This window comes from Maniola hyperantus, chromosome 1, assembly GCF_902806685.2.
Source record: "Maniola hyperantus chromosome 1, iAphHyp1.2, whole genome shotgun sequence".
Lineage (NCBI taxonomy): Eukaryota > Metazoa > Arthropoda > Insecta > Lepidoptera > Nymphalidae > Maniola > Maniola hyperantus.
The window spans coordinates 14,305,495-14,326,568 of NC_048536.1; the positions used below are offsets into that span (position 1 = coordinate 14,305,495).

At 35.4% G+C, this 21,074-nt stretch overlaps 4 protein-coding genes and 1 long non-coding RNA gene across 7 annotated transcripts; 3 read left to right on the top strand and 2 right to left on the bottom strand.

The window, feature by feature from the left end:
- The first annotated feature begins 23 nt into the window (after positions 1 to 23).
- Positions 24 to 3,147, top strand: mRpL3 (mitochondrial ribosomal protein L3). Its single transcript, XM_034970077.2, has 7 exons — positions 24 to 181; positions 276 to 357; positions 474 to 701; positions 1,170 to 1,468; positions 1,900 to 2,064; positions 2,298 to 2,864; positions 2,996 to 3,147. Exons 1-6 carry the CDS (start codon positions 132 to 134, stop codon positions 2,548 to 2,550), a joined length of 1,077 nt encoding a protein of 358 aa, XP_034825968.1. The 5' UTR covers positions 24 to 131; the 3' UTR covers positions 2,551 to 2,864; positions 2,996 to 3,147.
- A 181-nt stretch (positions 3,148 to 3,328) lies between these two features.
- On the top strand, positions 3,329 to 5,261 carry LOC138402494 (uncharacterized). Of its 3 annotated transcripts, XR_011236862.1 has the most exons (3): positions 3,562 to 3,638; positions 3,747 to 4,367; positions 4,709 to 5,261. It is a non-coding gene; the product is annotated as an uncharacterized lncRNA (long non-coding RNA). The 3 variants fall into 3 exon arrangements; XR_011236861.1 differs by lacking the exons at positions 3,562 to 3,638; positions 4,709 to 5,261 and adding an exon at positions 3,329 to 3,533 and having other exon boundaries at positions 3,747 to 4,404; XR_011236860.1 differs by lacking the exon at positions 4,709 to 5,261 and having other exon boundaries at positions 3,747 to 4,404.
- Positions 5,262 to 6,893: 1,632 nt separating this feature from the next.
- Positions 6,894 to 10,192, bottom strand: LOC117983458 (protein SSXT-like). Its single transcript, XM_034970017.2, has 2 exons — positions 9,685 to 10,192; positions 6,894 to 9,264 (listed from the first exon to the last, which is right to left on the bottom strand). The coding sequence occupies exons 1-2, from the start codon at positions 9,904 to 9,906 to the stop codon at positions 8,137 to 8,139; spliced, it is 1,350 nt and encodes a 449-aa protein (XP_034825908.1). The 5' UTR covers positions 9,907 to 10,192; the 3' UTR covers positions 6,894 to 8,136.
- A 597-nt stretch (positions 10,193 to 10,789) lies between these two features.
- On the top strand, positions 10,790 to 12,698 carry Amacr (Alpha-methylacyl-CoA racemase). Its single transcript, XM_069499230.1, has 2 exons — positions 10,790 to 11,313; positions 11,419 to 12,698. Exons 1-2 carry the CDS (start codon positions 11,206 to 11,208, stop codon positions 12,439 to 12,441), a joined length of 1,131 nt encoding a protein of 376 aa, XP_069355331.1. The 5' UTR covers positions 10,790 to 11,205; the 3' UTR covers positions 12,442 to 12,698.
- Positions 12,536 to 21,074, bottom strand: JMJD4 (jumonji domain containing 4). The gene is made up of 2 exons (XM_034970047.2): positions 19,019 to 21,074; positions 12,536 to 13,196 (listed from the first exon to the last, which is right to left on the bottom strand). Exons 1-2 carry the CDS (start codon positions 19,540 to 19,542, stop codon positions 12,542 to 12,544), a joined length of 1,179 nt encoding a protein of 392 aa, XP_034825938.1. The 5' UTR covers positions 19,543 to 21,074; the 3' UTR covers positions 12,536 to 12,541.

Consider the following 21,074-nt stretch of genomic DNA (forward strand, 5'->3'; position numbering starts at 1 on the left):
AAAAAAAGAGCTTTTAACTGGACAAAGAGTATTATATTGGTTTTGGAATTTGAATTGATATTTATTTACCTATCTAATAATTACAATTTATTTCAATTTCATGGTTTTCTAGATTAATTTAATTTAAAATAATGTCTAGGTCAAATTTGAAATTGATTTGCACTGCTCTAAACAAAATGAGGTCCGATTCATTTCCTAACCCTAAATTCTTAAACTTATTTTTTCTCCTCCAATTTTCGTGTTAACTGTGTTTCAAATGTTCATAATTCTTTCAGGATTGATTGCGTGACGACCAGATCTTGTCATTTTCAACCTAAATATCGTCCTCCGTATTGGTATTCGCCGAAAGAGCGAGTTGTATGTTATTTTATATTTTCACTTAAATTATTTGATTAACTTTTGATATACATACCTAGCTATGTCGGTATATTTTCTTAGAATTTAACAATAAAAATTAACATAATTACTTACAGATGAGCGAAGATTTGCTCACACAAGAAAACAGAGATTTTATAGAGGAAGTTAGACAAGATAAATTAAATTTGCAAACTGCTTTGGAATCGCCGTTGGCGAAAATTGAGACGCAAGAAGTGGCCCAGTGGGATACTGGGACTCGAAGATCGGGTCTCATAGCACGTAAAATAGGAAACTATCCATTATGGTCTAAAGATGGCAAAAAGTTCCAGACAACATTATTACAGGTACCTACTTATCTTATTGAACGAATATGCACTAAAACTTAGTTATATTAACTTGACTTGTATTTCATCGCTTAAGTTTTAACTCCACACAAGTAATTTCAACAATGGACCTCTGGATGTAGGGAGTTTTTTTCACTCTCCTGTAGAGTTGTTTAATTTAGGCTTACATAGTGTTAGAACTTAAGCGGTGAATCGTAACTAGCGATTACCTGCAGCTTGAGACTCTGATCATCTCATCTGAGTGAAAATATAAATTCTCTTTATGGGAATAAAGAGAATTTATATTTTCACTCAGATATCCCATTAATATTTCAAAAAATCTGGCCTTATTTCTTGTCTATATTACAAAGGAAAACTCTGCTTTCCAGATCCAAGGAGTGGGGATGGGTATTGATGAGTCAATCTTACTTTTACTAAAACCTGATCAAGGATGAATAAAACTTAATATAAATTGTTCTTTCTTATTAGGTTGTGGACAATCATGTCATCAAATATGTACCACCAGAAGAATTTAAACCAATGAAAACAACTAAACTAGACAGTTGGAGAGAAAAGCGGAAACTGGGTTGTCTATTGATTGGTTCAGAGACTGTTGACCCAAGCACAGTTACAAAGGACTATTGTGGACTTTTCAGCAGTGTTGGTATGTTGCCGAAGAGACACCTACGCCGCTTCATAATTTCGCCGAATGCAAAAATGCCCACAGGAACACCATTGTTTGCTACACATTTTAGAGTTGGTGATTTTATTGATGTCAGAGCCAAAACGTTAGTACAAAATCCAATATATAAGTCCACGACAGGTTGAGATGGTAATCGGGGTATGAGGCGGGGGGAGGCCTGCGCAGGTGAGCGAGGCGTTCCCTCCTTGATTGCCATTTCGACCTGTCGCTGTTATACCTCATTTATTCATAACTAGATGATGCCCGCGACTTTGTTCATGTGGATTTAAGTTTTTTAAAAATGCAGTGGGAAATCTTTGATTTCTGGGATATAAAGTAGCCTATGTTGTTCCCCCCGATGTAAGCTAACTCAATACTAAATTTTGCCAAAATCGGTTAAACTATTGGACTGTGAAAAGTTAGCAGACAGACACACTTTCGCATTTATAATATTAGTATGATTAGTATTGGATGAAATTGCCAAGTCATATTATTATTAGTTACCAAGATTTCAAGAGATAAAATATATTATTTTAGAATGGATCGTGGATTTCAAGGAGTAATGAAACGATGGGGTTTCAAAGGAATGCCAGCTTCTCATGGTGTAACTAAGACTCATAGAAGACCAGGCAACATTGGTGCAGGAGGTGAAAAAGCAAGAGTCTGGCCTGGCACAAAAATGCCAGGTCACATGGGGAACAGGTGAATACAACAATATCTTTCTATAGCTAGAAAAAAAAGGTTACCTATGGATATTCAAAATGTGTAGGTTAATGATTTTGAGATGAGACCCATGCTCAGTAGTGAGCCAGCGATGGATTGATGATAAATGAATACAAATTCAGGATGATCTACACACCTTCCATTTAAAGACATCCATAAGCTATTTTCTCTTATCATTTATTAAAATTACATTATTTTTATCTCATTTTCAGGTGGCGAACTTTAAGGGGTATAAAAATTCTTCGCATCAATACAAAGTATAACATCCTTTGGACATTGGGAGTAGGAATACCTGGAGAGACAGGTGCTATGTGTTATTTATTTGACACAGTATTGCCATTAAGAAAGTTAAAAAGTCCACCTCCTTTCCCTACACACCCGTTAGTTGGTGATTTACCTTTGGAATATTATGATGAATCAATACATATTTTTGATACACCTACAATAACCTTCGAGGAGTCTTAAATGGAATATTTCCTGTTTTTAAATTATATTGTCTATAGGAGTGTAGATAGGTAGGTGTAAACAAAAAGTGCAAGAATAAATAGGCTACTTGACAATTTTTTTAAGTTGGTCTTAAATGGTTAATATTTGTCCTATTATATCAAAAAAATTAACACTATATTTTTTTGCGCCCTAAAAACCGTAAAACTTTAATTTAAAAAAATATTTTTCTTAGATAGGTGAAAACACTGTCGGCCATGTTTGGCCGATAGATTATCTGTGCTCTGACGTCATGCATTTGTAAACAACAGTATAACCACAGTGGTTATACTGTTGTTTACAAATGCATGACGTCAGAGCACAGATAATCTATCGGCCAAACATGGCCGACAGTGTTTTCACCTGTCTAAGAAAAATATTTTTTTAAATTAAAGTTTTACGGTTTTTAGGGCGCAAAAAAATATAGTGTTAATTTTTTTGATATAATAGGACAAATATTAACCATTTAAGACCAACTTAAAAAAATTGTCAAGTAGCCTATTATTGTTTTGTGTAACTACATTTATGTTGTTTGTCACAATTTAAAACTGAATAAAATTATCGTAGATAATACCAAAATTGTTTTCGTTTGATTTATATATATCAACTAGCTTATGGCCGCGACTTCGTCCGCGTGGACTAGACCGAATCCCGAATTTACCCCCTGCAGGCCTAGCATGGGCCGGGAAATTTTCTCCCCGAGGAAAGGATAAAAATTTTATCCCCTCCGATAGTTATTTCCACTCTCCGAGCATGGGCACAGGGTTGGATATAATTATCCCCGGTGATAAGGCGGGAAAAGACTAGTCCTCGGTTAATGTCAAAGTGTTATTATTTTTTATCTGTGCTTTTGATTTTGCTCGTTTTCGTTACTCGTAACTCGTCTGTGGCTGCTTTTTATTTTAAAAGAGCTAGAAGCCGGAGCCGTAAAATAGTTTAAAAAACATTCACAGAAGATTATGCACGTAAGTATTGTTATTGTTTGTGTTTACTGTTTACCTAACCTAACTCCACTTTTGAATTATCCAAATTAAAAAATAATCGAATAGTTGAAATTCCTAGCTATCACAGTAAGTATCACTAAGACAATTTGTGTTAGTCAGTACACAAAATTGAAGTGATAATATATTGATATTGTTAGCGACAAAGAAATGCATCAATTGTTGTTTTATTTGCAGACATGGAAATATGTACTTGAAGAAGGGCACTGGCCACTGACTGACAAGTATGATGAGGCAGCTCGGGATGTAGGACCACCGGGAAATGTCTCAATAGTGCCGTCGGTCACATATATGAGCACATAAGTGTTCAATATTAATTATCACTGTTGGGCATAAATGCTCAACAGGAATTGGACCTGAAGACTCCATAATGGGCCAGCCAGAGAGATGCGTGTATTAATTTAGTTCTATTAAATGTGTGTCTTGTATAACAAACTCAAAATAACTTTAGGTACCTACCTATTGGAATAGGTAAGTTAGGTACACATCTTATCAACATAAAATATTTTCATTATTGTTTGAGATGATGATAAAACTAACAGTTCAGCACACTGCACTGAGAAGAGTTCAATATCACTTAAAATTGGTTAAGCTGGTATGGTTTGAGCTATTAAACTAACCTAATTTCTTTATAAGCATGTCAAGCCAATGTTTTTTATCTTATGGCAGGAAATCTTTGAAGTGTCGGTGGTGGACTATGGTGAGACTGTCGTTTAACCCACTTTGTACACAGTGGGTACTTTATAAAACCAATAGCCCCGAGTGGTTTTCCTATAAATGCCAATAAATAAATAAAAAGTAAGTAGAGGATATGTACATTTTTGTAATTTGTAAATAGTTATGAATATAGGAAGTTATTCTATGGCAGTGTGGTTTGATTGAACATTAAACTTGTTACTTCCTTTTCTTAAGGATAATAGCACTACTTTTAGATCTGTTAAGTTAACATCAGAGATTTGTGTTCACCCAAATAAACATTGTTTTAATTGGTATTCCTAATATTATGCCTAAAAGTTTGTGTTTGTTACTCAATCACACAGAGTACTTAAAGCAAAATTATTTTTTGAAGAAACTTATTTTTTGTTATAGCAGCAATAGAAATAAGTACAAAATTTCAACTTTAACCTGTTACGTTTCAGGAGACAGACAGATGGAGAGCTGAGACTGTAATACGGTCCCATTGGTACCCTACAGAACCCTAGTAGTAGTAGTAGTAGATATAAGGATGGGTTTGCACAAGGTGGTTTTAGGTAATAGGTACTTAAAGAAATATATTTTAATGCAAATATGTATTTATTATTCCATCCCTTTTTCCCTTTTATTGTCGGGCAACAGTTAGCAGTCTGGTTTGATCCATAGATATGTGAGACTTCTTTATTTGTTACATTTTCTAGTCTGTCCTTTGGTTGTTCCATTGGAATTCTGAAATATACAATTTATACATTAATGATTTTCAATAATAATAAATTAAGAGTAAGAGGATATACTGAAATGGTCTATAAAGTATAATAGGCTAACATATTTACTCTTACAAAACACTTATGATGAACCATTATAATTTGTAAAGTGTTATTGTGTTTGTGTATCATTATGTATTTAACTATGATATAGGTGTGTATTTTAATTTAAGAATTGTTTTGTTAAATTAGACTCCTGCCTATTTTGTTCAAATAAATGATTTTATTATAATGAGTCATTGTGTTATTTTATATTTCCAATAATCCATACTAATATTATAAATGCGAAAGTGTGTCTGCCTGTCTGTCTGCTAGCTTTTCACAGCCCAACAGTCTAACCGATTTAGATGAAATTTAGTACCTACAGAGTTAGCTTACATCCCGAGGATGGACACCGGCTACTTTTTATTCTGGAAAATCAAATAGTTCTCACAGGATTTTCAAAACCTAAATCCACACAGATGAAGTCGCGGGCAATAGTCATCCCATGACCTTGACTTGTATCTCACTGGTAACTACCATCTGCCAAGAGTCTTATAGATGTGAGGACGTAGAATAAATAGGGAATAGCCGCGAATACCTATTTGTAGGTACCTACTACCTACCTAAGTAGGTAACCTAAATTAGGTACCTATTCGTTTGCACAAGATGGTTTTAGGTAATAGGTAAGTACTTACTTACTTTTATGAATCCATCCACCGAATTAATCGGCTTTAGTGCTTCATTAAGCTGCTCGCATAAGTACAGCACATAATATTTGTCCATCCGAAACAAGTGTTGGAACTCAGCGTCGGGAAATTCAAAGGGATTACTTCCATCACTAATTACGTGCTCATGTTATTTTCGTTCTAAATTCTCTATTTCAAACTAATAAAAAAAGCGCGAGACATGTTTTTTGATCTTTTAATAATTGAGTTAAAGTTCTATGAGCTTATACCCACCTCTAATCTCGATGATAAAATTATCCCTCTCAAATGTCAAAAAAGGACAGTTTATCTTCTTTTATTTGGCCCCATGCTATAGACGGTGGATAAATAGTCCCCCGAGTCCCCGTGAAATGTCAAACGGGGATAAACTTCTCCTCTCCCCTGTTGCCGTGCTCTGAGGGGTGGAGAAGTTAATGTTATCTCCTGTGCAGTGGATAAAATCGGGGGATATAATTTTTATCTTCGGCCCATGCTAGCCGTGCTGGGTTGAATTTTCAGAAATCCTTTCTTAGCGGATGCCTACGTCATTATAGCAAAATTTCAGCCCGATCCGTCCAGTAGTTTTAGCTTGGCGTTGATAGATCAGTCAGTCACCTTTACCTTTTATATATTTAGATAAACCCACTGATAGCAGTGATGCAGCAATGTTTTAGAAAATGGTAAATAACTTTCCAGTAAAATAGGTACTTGCTACTTTGAGGTCATACCTATAGAATGGAAAAACTGCATCAAAATTGGTCCAGCATTTTAGATGAAATTAGTAGCAAGTTAGTGATTTTTATCACATACCAATGACAATCTTATTCCATTGTAAGCGACTGATTTAATGAATGAGCAGAATGAAATCCATACTAATATTATAAATGCGAGTGTGTCTACTAGCTTTTCACGGCTCAACCATTCAACCGATTTTGACGAAATTTGGTACCGAGATAGTTTGCATCCCGGGGAAGGACATAGGCTATTCGTCCCGGAAAATTGAAGTTCCCACAGGATTTTTAAAAACCTAAATCCACGCGTACGAAGTCGTGGGCATCAGCTAGTAATATATATTTTATAGAGCTGTGACTTTTTATATCTTCTTCTACCATAATATTATAATCTGTTTTATGCAATATGCATTAGAAAAATGAATGAATTAATAAAAATAAAACAACAGGTATTTTAAATTTATTTAATGTCACTAAATACTTAAAACTGCAAATCCCATGGACTTAAAAACAATAATTATCATAATTAATCTATTCTTTAATCTCATTAATACCTTAAGTGGTATACTTTTGTTCATAATTGTACCCTACAAACTATTCAAAAAGCCATTTATTTGTATTACATATTTCATTTTAGTTTCACGTCAATATAACTCCTATTTACAAATATAGTACCTGCCTAGCAAACAAAAATAGACTTGTCCACTCTGACTCTGATTTATTGATTAGATTGAATATTATAAAATATATTTAAAGCTTACAGTATATTATATTACAGTACGATTCAAACGTAAATGCGCCCCTGAAGTTTGCGCACCACACACATTTTGGGTATCCCCGGACACCCAAAATGTGTGTGGTGTGGGGATAGTGGGGAGGAAAACAGCGCACGTCTCGCAACTTCACGGAGAGGCATTTAAGTTTGAGTGATCGTACTGTACAGTACGCGGCCGACAGTAATGTACATCGACCTTTAGAAGGAGATAGCAGATTTGTAGAGCGGTATCTCTGTCGTTGAGACCACGGATTTTCTGTTCCGTGGTTGAGACCGACAAAACCTCATAGATATGAGTGACAGAGACAACGCTCTACAAAACCGAAATGTCATTCTAAAAGCCGATGTACATTACTTTCTGCCGCGTACTGTATATGGTTTAGTTTATTTTGCTATATAAATTGACAGTGTTTGTCAATTTGTTCATTTTCTCCCTAGGGTTAAGGTTGCCTGGAAGAGATCGCTATTTAGCTAAAAGACCGACATTATAAGATCTGCTTTTTGTAACCTGAAAGAATGTACATAAACATAGACTTAGTGTATTCACACTTTTTGCAATGTAATAAGAAAAAGACAGACAAACTTAATTTAATATTAAGAATATAACTCAACTGATATTAACAGTTTCTTAATGTTAGTTTTGAGTTCTCAATCACACACAAACAAACACATCTATAAAGTATAAGAGTTATCAAAACTAGTTCTAATCTATAGAAAATGAATATGAAAAAATTCTTTTAAACGGATAGAATTGATCAGTATAAATTAATGATGCTAATTTTTTCCCTCCTGATTTATTATGACAAGTCTAGTTTGTTCACCAGCTTCTCAGATATAAATAAAAAGATAGTTCAATAAAACTAATTTACACTGAGTTAATTAATGTTAGGGATGCACTCATTAAAAATATGAAGTTGCCTACTGTTGGTTTGGGGGTTGGAAACCATAACCAGGATAAGGCTGTGGAGCCCCAGGCGGCGGAGCTCCCGGTGCAGGCGCACGAGCATAAGGATATGGAGATGGTGGATACTGAGCAGGAGGGTAGCCTTGTTGGTAAGCTTGAGGCGGATATGCCCCTCCGGCAGGGGGGTAACTCTGTGGGTTTTGTGGATAAGATGACTGAGGAGGAGGTGCAGTAGACACTGAGGGGGCAGGGCTTCCTGGCTGGGATGAGGGATTGGAGTAAGGAGGTTGTGTTGCAGGTGGATACGGAGATGGTTGACCTGAAGGAGGATACTGCTGTCCAGGGGGTGCACTTTGTGGTGGAGCTCCAGATGCCCCTGAGGATGGTGGGCCATTGTTCCCATGAGAACTAGAATTATATGTTGGAGATTGTGCCGAAGGAGACCCATATCCTGTACTGGTAGGAATTTGGGATGTATAACTGCTAGGTGGAGGTTGGGGGGAGCGGTTCGGCTGAGACACTGGTGTGGAGCTGTATGCAGATGTAGGTGTGGTGTTAGGGAATGGCTGTGACTGATAAGGTTGGGGTTGTGATGTAGTAGAGTTGTAGGAGCTGACACCAACATTGGGATAGTTTGGACCTGACTGTGGAGGTGGATATCCTGAGTTTCCAGTATAAGCTGGTTGACTAGAGCCCCTGACAGGATAAGGAGCGCCTACAGCAGCTGGGCTTCCGGGTGGTGGAGCATAAGGCTGCTGATTGGAAGAGGGTGGGTATCCAGGTCCTGGGTGTGTAGATGGAGGATAATTACTAGGAGCTGTGGTGATAGGGGGGCCATATGTAGAGTTTGGCGGATATCCTTGTGGTTGTTGTGTGGGGTTCGGGGGTCCATAGCCTTGCCCTGGAGGCCCGTAGCCACTTTGTGGAGGGTAACCACCAGGTGCTCCTTGGTACTGTCCTTGATATTGATTTTGTGGGTAAGGTCTTTGGCCGTATGACTGTGTGGGCCTAGTGGGAGTAGAAGACTGTGGGCCTGTGGGTGGACGGTATGGTTGCTGTGGAGAGCCTGGGCCTTCAGCTCCAGTACTGGGTGGGTTCAAAGGGCCTTGTTGCACATTGCCTGCAGCCAATTGATGTGGAGGCTAAAAAAATTTTTTTTATTTATTCATTTATTGAAATAACCATAAATACTTAATCCAAAGAATCAATAAAAACTAAAATAATGTTTGTTGATCATTACAGTATAGTCCGCGCCAATTAAATAGTCATTCTTCAAGTTAACCGCAAGACGCGTTGCAATAGCAATTTTTAAGCCTCAGTTGGGCGTGCGACGCGATGGAGCCGAGCACACCAGCCCGCGCGCCGCGCCGCAGCCCGTGTTCTCCACTTGCATTAGTGTGAGTGCTATATCCGTACACAATATACAAGCGCGTGTAACAACACCTGCGCAAGGTCGCTCTTGCATCGTAGGTCGTAGGAATAACTTTTAAATTCGCGACGCAAGAGCATGATTAAATATAAAAATATCGTGGCAGTGAAAAATAATATAGGTAAATACTTACTGGAAGTAACAACTGAATATTTTGATTAGCGTCCGCAACTGATGCCAGGTATACTAAATTTCTGTGTAGCACTTGTTGGTACTGATGACACTCCATCAGCTGGCCTTTAGCTTGGTATTCTTGTATTGTTTGAATCAAATGAGCATTCTCGTCCAACATCTTTTGTATTTGAGCTGGACTTAATGGAGGCCGGTTGCCCCGAGGTGCGAAAGCTACTGACATTTTTATTCTTTTCTTGAATATATGGACCTTATCATCTGTTTAAAAAACAAATGTGATCACAGGTATGGTAGGTACAAACTACAAAGAGAATTAGAGAAATCAATTTTCACAAAATTAGAAAAACTGAAAGCGAAATGGTAGAACGCGTCAGTCAAAACCACAGACCCACAGAGTACTTTGTTGCACAGACCCAATAATGCCAATAACAGTAACCACAGACCAGTAATACCGTAACGTAGATAGAGTAATTTACTCAATCTACACAACTACTAACTATGGCCGTCAGCATCCCCATAAAAAAATCGATTCGAGATCGATACCAAATCGTATCGACACGGTATGTTATCGAAGGGTTCTGAATCGGCAGGCGGATTCGTGTAACTACCATCTGTACCATAGATCATTTACCTTTTTTTGACGGGGTCAGTGGCTTTACGGCTCTGAGTTGTAGTTTTTAGTAGATTAGGTATGGGATTAAGTGCGACAAGGTTCTCTTGGCACTTAAATGACATTGACAGGGGGGCGCTGCTGGAGAACAACCTTTCATACGTAAGTACCTATATTTGTTTGTCCCTTTCGGGTATAGGTACGCGTTTGAAAAGTCTCCTTATTCTTAGTCTGAGACTGTACTCCGTCCTTGGATGAATAATTATTACCAAAGAGTACATTGAATTATTACCCTATTACCTATTACTGCCTATTACCCTCCGCCATCGTCGGAGCGATCACGCGCTAACACACGCTAACACGATCCAACATCGTCAAACATAGACGAACTATCTCTCCACATGTGGAAGGTTGGTCGAAAAGTTGGACGACTGTGTCACATCTACTCGTGTGACTGCCGGCCGAATGTCGTGCCGGCATTACAAAACTATTTCATTTCGTAGACGACGTAAATAAAATAAGCTCTGCTCTGAAGTCAGGGAAACTGAACCAAATTCAAGAGTTCAGTTCAAATGTCGAATAGGTCAATCGTATTATAAATTATAATGCATACGATACGGTCGTAAATGTAGGTAGTTTGTTAGTTACCTACAGCTGTACGACCACGGTACAAGTAAACTTGTAAAACTTCAAATACTTTTGTTCAACGAATAAGTAGGTAGATTCAATGTACTCTGTGGAATAAATACCTTATTAATTTTCATAAGATAGACGTAAGCGTAAGATTATCTCAAAGGTAACACTAATCAGTTTATCTTTGCGCATGGTACCTACTTGGTCTTGTAGATTTGTGATGAAAATCAATAAAAATAATAACTTTTGAGAGGAAGATTTTTTCCAAGTTCAGATGAAATGGCTTTACGAGGTATAAAAGTTGTAGAAATGCTAGGATTAGCTCCAGGCCCGTTCTGTGGAGCGATATTAGCCGATTTTGGCGCATCTGTTACCGTCGTTCAAAAGGTAAGTATTATTACTTATCTATATTTTTAGTATTATCATAAAGCAAAAAATATAATATCTTAATCATTATTTTCTGCTACACTTACATATTATATTGTTTCACAGATTGAATCATCACCTCTAGATGTTTTGTCAAATGGAAAAAGGGTACTTTCAATAAATTTAAAATGTAAAGAGGGTGTTGAGATATTCAAAAAGTTATGTGCTGAATCGGATGTCTTATTGGATACTTTCAGACCAGGTATATTAGAAAAATTGGGCCTGGGTCCTACACCACTTATGAAAGAAAATGGTAAACTTATATATGCAAGATTAACAGGCTATGGACAACATGGTGAATATAAATATAAAGCAGGCCATGACATAAATTATGTAGCTATGTCGGGTATACTATCCATGCTTAGTAAAAATCAACAGCCACCAAGGCCACCCCTCAACATCATTGCCGATTTTGCTGGTGGCAGCCTTTTGTGTGCTCTTGGCATTGTATTAGCTTTGTTTGAAAGGATGAAATCTGGTAGAGGACAAATCATTGATGCAAGTATGACAGAAGGTGCCGCTTATTTAGGAACTTGGTTATATAAATCACAAAAGCTACCAATATGGAGTGGGGAACCTGGGACAAACGCTTTGGATGGTGGACTTCCATGTTATGCTACTTACAAAACTAAGGACAATAAGTTTATGGCCGTTGGAGCTCTGGAACCTCAATTCTACTCCAACTTGTTGAAAGGATTAGGGTTGCCTGAAGAGACACATTCACAAACTGATATGGAATGCAAAAAGAAATTTGAAGAAATCTTTTTTACTAAAACTCAGCAGGAGTGGTGTGAAATTTTTAAGAACTTGGATGGATGTGTCACTCCTGTGCTTGACATAAAATCAGTTGACAGCCATGAATGTAACTCATCACGTAAGTCTTTCTATAAAGACCATGAAAATCTTACAGTGCCTGAACCTGCACCTCGGCTCTCTTCCACACCTGGAGTATCTAGTGGGAAACAGAAGCCACCAGAAATAGGACAACATACTCTTCAAATACTGCAGGAATTAGGATATAACAAGTCTGAAATCAAAGATTTTATTAAAAAGAATGTTGTATATGCCAAAGCACAGTCAAATCTATAATTAATTTTGTTTAAATATTTTTGAATTGATTTTTGTATCTGGGTGCTATTTTGTAATATTATTGAATAGGATATCTAATGATGTATTAATAGAATTATTACTATAACACTTTATTAATTGAATTTTTTATATGTAATAGTTGAGGAACTAGCGACTGTAATATTACACTCGATTTTAAAGGCTGGTTTTCCACGAAATTAATAATTTTTAATATGATGTACAGATCAAAAATCACATGATTCTTCTGTAAGCTGTAAGTGTTAAATAGTTTACAAAGTTTCCCATCAAGATGATTTATTCTTTTTTGAGCTATGTGTACAATGAATTTTATGAATGATGCAAAATCCATACCAAACACTGATTTTAGTATCAGTTGGCACTGTGGTGTAAAATCTGGTGTTCCTTGAAATTCCTTTATTTCTTTTTCTACAGAAACTAAATTTTCTTGCAATGCTCGCCACACAAATTCAACATTACATGCATTAATAAAATTATGATTTATAGAAATAGTGTCTAGCACATTGAAAACTTGATGATGCCATCCTGACGGAACAAAAATTCCATCTCCTCTTTCTTGGATGATTTCAAAATATTTAACATTTTTGTGTATTTTTGGATCAAACAACAATGGTAGGTTTCCAAAAGCATCTCTTAATTTAACTTCTTCTCCTGGTGGAAGCATTATCCATTTCTTCCTGCCGATAACATTGACCGACCAGCTGTATGATGAATAAACATCAGCATGTAAAGGTGTCCTGAAAGTATATAATAAAATGTTAATTGTAAACAAGAATTTTATTTTATATGAGTGTTTTTAAGGGTAACAAAATTCGGTCCAAACTCCAAGTGCTATTAATCTTATACTGATAAAACCAGACGTGAGAGTACGAGTCAGACTCGCGCACTGAGGGTTCCGTACTACAATCGTATTTTATCGACATTTTGCACGATGAATCAAAAACTTTTATGCATAAAAATCTGTTTTAGAATGTACAGGTAAAGCCCTTTCATATTGTTTAAAAATGAAATATCGATTCGTAATCACACACGTTTATTTTCTCGTAAAAACACTAGTTTTGATTCACGTATTATTTAGCTAATAAGTATTTCGTATCACATCTCGTTTAAACTCATTGTATTTATAACTATTTCACGTACATATCGCTTTAAACCCTAATAATCTCTTATATGAATTTGGAAAACATGTTACTTAGGTGATCTTCGCAAAAAGACCAAGGAATTGCACTGTGTCATAAATATCTAACATTATTTAGGCTCGGTTGGCGGTACCCACTACTCAATTTAATAAAATTAGCGTGAGATAATCTTATATCAACGACATCTCTTTTACGGTAGGGAAACTACATTTGCTTTGACATGCAGATTGCAGAACTATTTTAGACATTCCGCCCATCAAGGACTTCGTTCTTCAACGTTATCAAAAAACAAGTCCAAAAAAATAGTTCTAGAATATAACAAAAATAAAAAAAAAACTCGTAATTAGAACATACAATTGTACACTATACAGCATTAAGCCGCCCACCGTGATACAACGACACGTACATGTTGTATAAGAGTCAAAAAAAAACCAAACTTATTGTAAAGTAAATCTAACAAATTCTAGTAAGTTATACAGTGCAAAATTAAACAAAAATTCATGTAAGAAGTACCTACTCGTAACTCAACTCGTATTAAAACAACAATCTAGTAGAGAATACATAATAACGTTTTCTTTAGTAATCTATAGTAATGCAGAAGACAGAATTACATTCTCAAAATAAAAATTAAACGTAAAGCAAAATAATGTATACCTAATTAACTAAAATCGTTTGGCACAACCGCCCACCGTGACAATGTGTGTTGAGCTACTAAGATTTAGTTAGTAAAGACAAAATTTAGTGATTGCGCGTTCTGAAAAAACTTCTTTCACATGTACATTAACGGCTCGCATCACATCGTCAGGTAAAAATACGATTGATTACAATTTTGCCTAAACTCCATTTTACAAGTAAATTATGTGATTTAAGTTGTTCACAAACTCTGTTAATATTTGAGGCAAAATAATTTAACAAATTAATTAATTTTCCTCTATGTAAAGTTACATACTGATCCAAGTATAGTACGCGACATTAATATCTAATCACTTATACTAAAATTACCAGGTGCTAATGGGAGAGGGTCATCTGGGTTATGGTTCTGCACTAACAAACGTATCGCGATTAAGCACGCCCTAATGTACAATCCCCGACGACTCTTCTCGCCTGAACGTTACCTCCTCGAACACCTGCTTCTTTCTTACGTACTCTCGATGTCCAGTATTTGTATCTCTTGAAACTCGTTCCTTTTTGAGGACCATCATTTGGTGTATTTGTGTGAGTACTAAGAATGGTTAGCTGGCTAAGATGACCCTTAGCTGAAGAAATATTTGTATTATTTACATCGTAGCTTTCTTCACCTTCACTCTGACATTTACCAACTCTTAAAGTTCCATTTTCTTTAAAAAGGGGACGAAGAATAGATAAAGCGCTCTGTTTTGTAACACAATCTTTGATCTCCAATGAAAGTATGTCCTCACTGTAATTGTGTTTTTGATCTTGATTAGTGTAATGCTGTACGGTTTGATACAACTCGTCAGTAGGAATTTTCACTCTATCATCTTTGTGTGCGTCTTCTATGTTATCAATCTCTCGTTTGAATACCCAACCAGTTTCAATCTTCCAATGTTCGTGATTCTCCAACATGTTATGTTCGTTAGCGAGTGTAGTATTATTTCTCAGATTTCTCTCTAACAAATATTCTTTTCTCGTATCAATGTCACATGATTTTCCATATTGACATTGCAGCTCAGTAGTTTTAAACGGTAAACTCAATATGACGTTTCCATCTTCTCGTTCTCGTATTGTAGTTTTCTCGTGTTTCTCTTCATAAAGTTTCTCTTCTCTAGTTGTTTTTCTCTCAGTAGTGTTAATCTCGTTCTCTATTTCCCTATTTCTAAGTAACTTGTCTTCCTCTACCTGAACATGTAAACTAGTAATGGTTTCACTATGTAAATCTGGTGACACTTTTCCAGACACAATCCAGCCAAATATAGTGTTTTGTGCTATAAGATTTCCATACGGGCTCTTCTTAATACCACTCAGCATTATTTCTCCATATACGTCAGCACCAAGTAGTACATCAACTCTTCCAGGCGACGCGAATCCAGGATCAGCGAGAGATAAGTTTTTCAGCTCCAGCCAATCGGGGATATGTACTTCATGCGACGGTAACAAAGAGGTAAGTGATTTTATAACGTAAGCATTAACAGTTATATTTTTTCCAGGTTCATAACGCGATTCGACTTTAATACTAACTGCATGTTTAATACTCAGCTGACCATCTCCCAAACTAAACACCTTACCATTCACATTAGTACGCTTAAGACCTAGTAATTGCACAGTATCTTCACTAACAAAAGAGGCTTGAGAGCCCTGATCTATCAACGCTCTAAGAGCATGCGACCCAGTTGTAGGCGCAGTTTTCACAATAGCAGTAGCTAACAACACATGATAAGTCCTCAATTCACCTCTAGAAAAATTAGCTACCACCGTTGTCTCATCACTAGTAGATTGTTCTGCCTGTTTCTCAGTTGGTCTCGCAGTATCAAACGCTTGCTTATCCTCTTTCTCAAAATGGAGCAGTGTATGGTGCTTTCGGCCGCACCGGCGACAAGAAGTTCTCTGGTGGCACCTAATTACAGGATGTGTAGGCGCCATGCAGTTGAAGCATAGCTTCTTCGTTTCTACTAACTTCTGTCTCTCAATCACAGGTAACGTTTTGAATTCAGCACAGTAATAAATGAAATGTGAACCATCACACATCGCGCAGGTCTGCTCAGTAGTGCTCACTTTCTCTTCGACTGCAGAATGAAATGCCTTAGTATTTACTTCTTGCTGTATGTTCTTCCTTTGTGTTGGTTTTGTAGTGCTCGTATGTTTACTATCAATCATTTCCAAACTTCTGAATCTCGTTTCTAAAAATGCTTCTAACTGTGACCATGTAGGTAGCTCGTCTGATGTCTTACTTACTTCTTGTTCCCATTGTCGATGAGACTCATGATCCAATTTTGTAACTACTAAATGAAGAATTATAGCATCCCACTGATCTGTCTTAATGTTAAGATTATTTAGTGCTTTCAAACAAGAAGTTGTAGTATCTAGTAAAAGTTTAAGGGCACTTGCAGATTCATTCTGTACAGTTTTCTGTCCAAATAAAGTCTTCATAATTGAATTACAGTTATATCTCTCATTGTTGTAGCGTTTAGTTAATTGTTCCCAGGCTTCCGTGTAATTAGCATCTGTTGTAGGAAAATTTCTCAATAACATTTCTGGTTCTCCTGATAAGTTTGATTTTAAGTAGTGTAATTTTTGTACTGGCGCAAGTGTGCTATTCTCGTGTATAAGTGAGACAAACATGTCAAAAAAGGATTGCCACTCGGTATATTTGCCAGAGAATTTAGGAAGTTCAATTCTAGGCAATTTAACTTCTAAGCTGTTTACATTTGTCACTGCACTCGTGCTCGTAGTTGCCTTTGTAGTCATGGTGGTTGGATTTATAAATGCAATATACTCCTTTAGAAGAGATTTATATTGTAAGAAAAATTCCTGAAAATTGTCCTGCAAATCATCCTTAAAATATGGTAACTGTAGTGTCTGCTCTGATGTAGCTTTTGCAACAATTTCCAAGTGATTTTGACTAAATGCATCTTCTAATTTATCCAATGCTTCCATTCTAGCAGTCAAATAACTATATTTTGACCGCATCTCTTGGTTGGCTTTCCTAAGGTTGCGCTCAGCCTTTCTCAACTGCTCAAACAATTCTTGTTGACCTTTTATTAGGCTTATTAACTCCATGTTTATTTCCAAAAAGTATAGTTATATATGTTAAAAAATAAAGAAATCTTCCAAAAAAAAGTTCACTAAATGTTTGTAACAATCTTGTTAAAATGTTCACATAAAAGTTCAAAAGTTAACCTTCAAAGTAAAATAACCATCCAAATAAAGTTTCAAAAGTTCACAAAAAGTGCAAAAAGTTCATCTTCACAGTTCAAGAATAATATCCTAAAAGGTTCCAAAGTTGGTTTTAAGAGTTCATAAAAAGTGCAAAAAGTCAATCTTGATTATCTATTTTGACCAGCCTATAGGTATTAATCTTCACACTTAATTGTCTACTTTGACCGGACTATTTGTAATAATCTTGACAAAATCTTTACGTAAAAGTGCAAAACGTTAATTTTCAAACTTCATAAAATGTCCAAAAAAGTCCAAAGTTATTCAAAAGTTCTCGTTTCAAGTTTTAAAATGTTAGGTGTCAAAGGTTATAAAAATGTTCACTCACTGTTTTTAAAGTTCATCAAACCTTGTAAAATTGCTAGTCTTCTTGTTTCCATAACACAGTATTTCTATCTCACCTTACATTTGAACAATATTCTGCGTAACACAATAACATTCTTCATAACATTTAATGATAGTTTCTTAATATTCCCGAGGTTTCGGCACCATGTTTAAAAATGAAATATCGATTCGTAATCACACACGTTTATTTTCTCGTAAAAACACTAGTTTTGATTCACGTATTATTTAGCTAATAAGTATTTCGTATCACATCTCGTTTAAACTCATTGTATTTATAACTATTTCACGTACATATCGCTTTAAACCCTAATAATCTCTTATATGAATTTGGAAAACATGTTACTTAGGTGATCTTCGCAAAAAGACCAAGGAATTGCACTGTGTCATAAATATCTAACATTATTTAGGCTCGGTTGGCGGTACCCACTACTCAATTTAATAAAATTAGCGTGAGATAATCTTATATCAACGACATCTCTTTTACGGTAGGGAAACTACATTTGCTTTGACATGCAGATTGCAGAACTATTTTAGACACATATGATACCCCACTTGGTATAACAATCTTACTTTGAAAGTCGAAAATAGCAGTATTTGTTCATGAACACATTTTAATTTTTTTCTTGTGATGTAACTACAAATTCACAGTTTTTAGATTTTTCCCTGAATGTCTGCTAGACCTACCTACCTGCCAAATTTCATGCCGGGAATTCAAGAATGATTCAAGAAACCTACAGGGAAGTACCCTGTAGGTTTCTTGACAGACAGACAACAAAGTGATCCTATAAGGGTTCCATTTTCCCTTTTGAGGTACGGAACCCTAATAAATGTGAAAGTTTGTTATAGCTTCACACTACAATGCAATGACTGAGCGTTTTTTATTTTATTCCTAAAACCTTCCCTTGACTGCAATCTCACCTAGTGCTAAGTAATGATGCAGTCTGTGATGATAGCTTTAGCCCATAGAGTCAATAAGCCACTGCCTCTCACCAGACTAAAGAACCTTGGAATAGAGATAGCTTGTAACCAAAATTCACTGTAGACTTTTGAGCTCCTGCTGTATTTCTCCTCCTGCGGCCCTAATAACTTGCATACACACAGACAACATTGCAGGCATCATCTAGTATATAAATAGTGATAAACTGTACAAGATGTTTTCAAAATCACATACATTTAGTACATACCATGTGTCTTTGGGTCCAATATAAACAAACATGAAATCATCCTCTTTGTTATCCAAGGCATATTCATTCAGCCAGTCTGATGCAAATAAAATTGGAACATCATAAAAAAGTTCATTTGTTAGTCTTTTCAAGTGCCAATCTTTGAGGTACAAAAGTTTTTCCTTGTATTGGGTTCTTAAGTAACTCATATAATCTTTAACTTTCATATTACATTTACATTGAGCATTGAAGTTTATTTGATCACAATCAGCAACAGGTGCATCTAGGTCACCGTATTCTTGTATAAAATAGTCATAATTTATTCTATCTTCTACAATCCACTCTTTGGAACACTTCCAATTATTAGACATATTTTTAATTGAACAGGGCAAATTGTGTAACATATATTTAGCATAAAAAATTCCATAACTTATATCAAAAACATTAACACAAGCTATTTCAGTTTGAGGAACGGTCTCTTCATGTGTTTGTTCATTAGTAATATTATGTTGAATATCGATTTCTATTGGTATTTCATTGCTCATAATTCTAAAATCCTATGGTGTTATACATACGTAGGTATCACCATAATATGACAATATATTATCAGGAGATTAACGTTTATTTATAAATTATAATATTCGCACAATATTAGAGATAAGTTTATCGGCAAATTTAAAAACCACTAAAAACAAACAAAAAAATCAATAACCAATAATCATTTTTTTTTTTTTTTTTTTTTTTTAATATATTTTACGGCCCTGGATAACACTCCTTTAAGGCCTTTCAAAAATTTACAAATTCTAAAATACAAAATTGCTTATAACTAAATATTATTCTAAAAATACAAAATTGCTTATAACTAATTAGTCTAACGTTTTTACACTTTATTTATAGTATTACTTATATAATTAAAAATAGACTTAAAATATGACGTTTTACACAACAAGTCCTTTACATGGCGGGGAAAATCAATTTTTTGTTTTTGTTCCATATTTATAGTGTTTAGATCACTGGCTAATATAAGTCTTTGTATGCCAAAAGCTGGACATTTGAGTATCATATGATTAACATCAGCCTCCTCATAATCACAATAGTTGCATTTTTTACTGTTTAGTATTTTTATTTTATTCAGGTGTGTTGGCACCAGACAGTGACCAAATCTCAGTCTATTCATTAATGATGTAAATTTTCTAGATTCACACTTCGTTTTGAAATACCATGGTTGTATTGGTATTTCCTTTTGAATTTCCGCATACCATTTTCCTTTATTTTTATTAGTCACATCCCACACTTCACTCCACAATTTCTTTTGTCTTATTTTAATTGTATTGCATAAATCCGTAAATGGCACCTTGATGCTACTTGAACAATCTTCATAAAAATTACTTTTTCTTGTAGCAGAATCAACCACTTCATTTCCTGTTATACCTCTGTGGGAGGGTACCCAAACAAATTCTATATTAATTCCCCTTTGTTTTAAATTAAGTAGTACATTTTTAATTTGGAAAATAATATAAACTAATTTATAATTACTAAAATTAAAATTATTTATAGCTAAAAGAACACTTTTCGAGTCTGTTATTAAAACATAGTTATTCATTTTAAACATTAATTCTTCTTTGATATATTCCAATGCCTTGAACAGGGCAACGCATTCAGCAGTAAACACACTGCAGTCAGAGTTTAATTTATATGATCTACATTTTTTTAACTGTGAATCATAAAAAGCAGAACTTACAAAGTTCTCATTTTTAGAACCATCCGAATATATCCTATAATGATTTTTACAATTTTCTTCAATGAACAATAGGAAGTCTAAATTGGATTTAATATCAGTGATGTGTATTCTATTTTCGAGGTTTATTACATCATAGTGGCAATCATACATAGGCCAAACGTCATTCACATTTATCTTACTAGCAATACTATGCATATAAGTCATAATCATTGACATAGTAGGTCCTTTACCGGAAAGAAGTGCTTCCGCTGTAGGTTGTAGAGTTTCAATTGATGCTTCAGTAACTTTTAATAAATCCTGTGGAAGTAATAATTTGTTTACCAAGTTAGAGTTAGC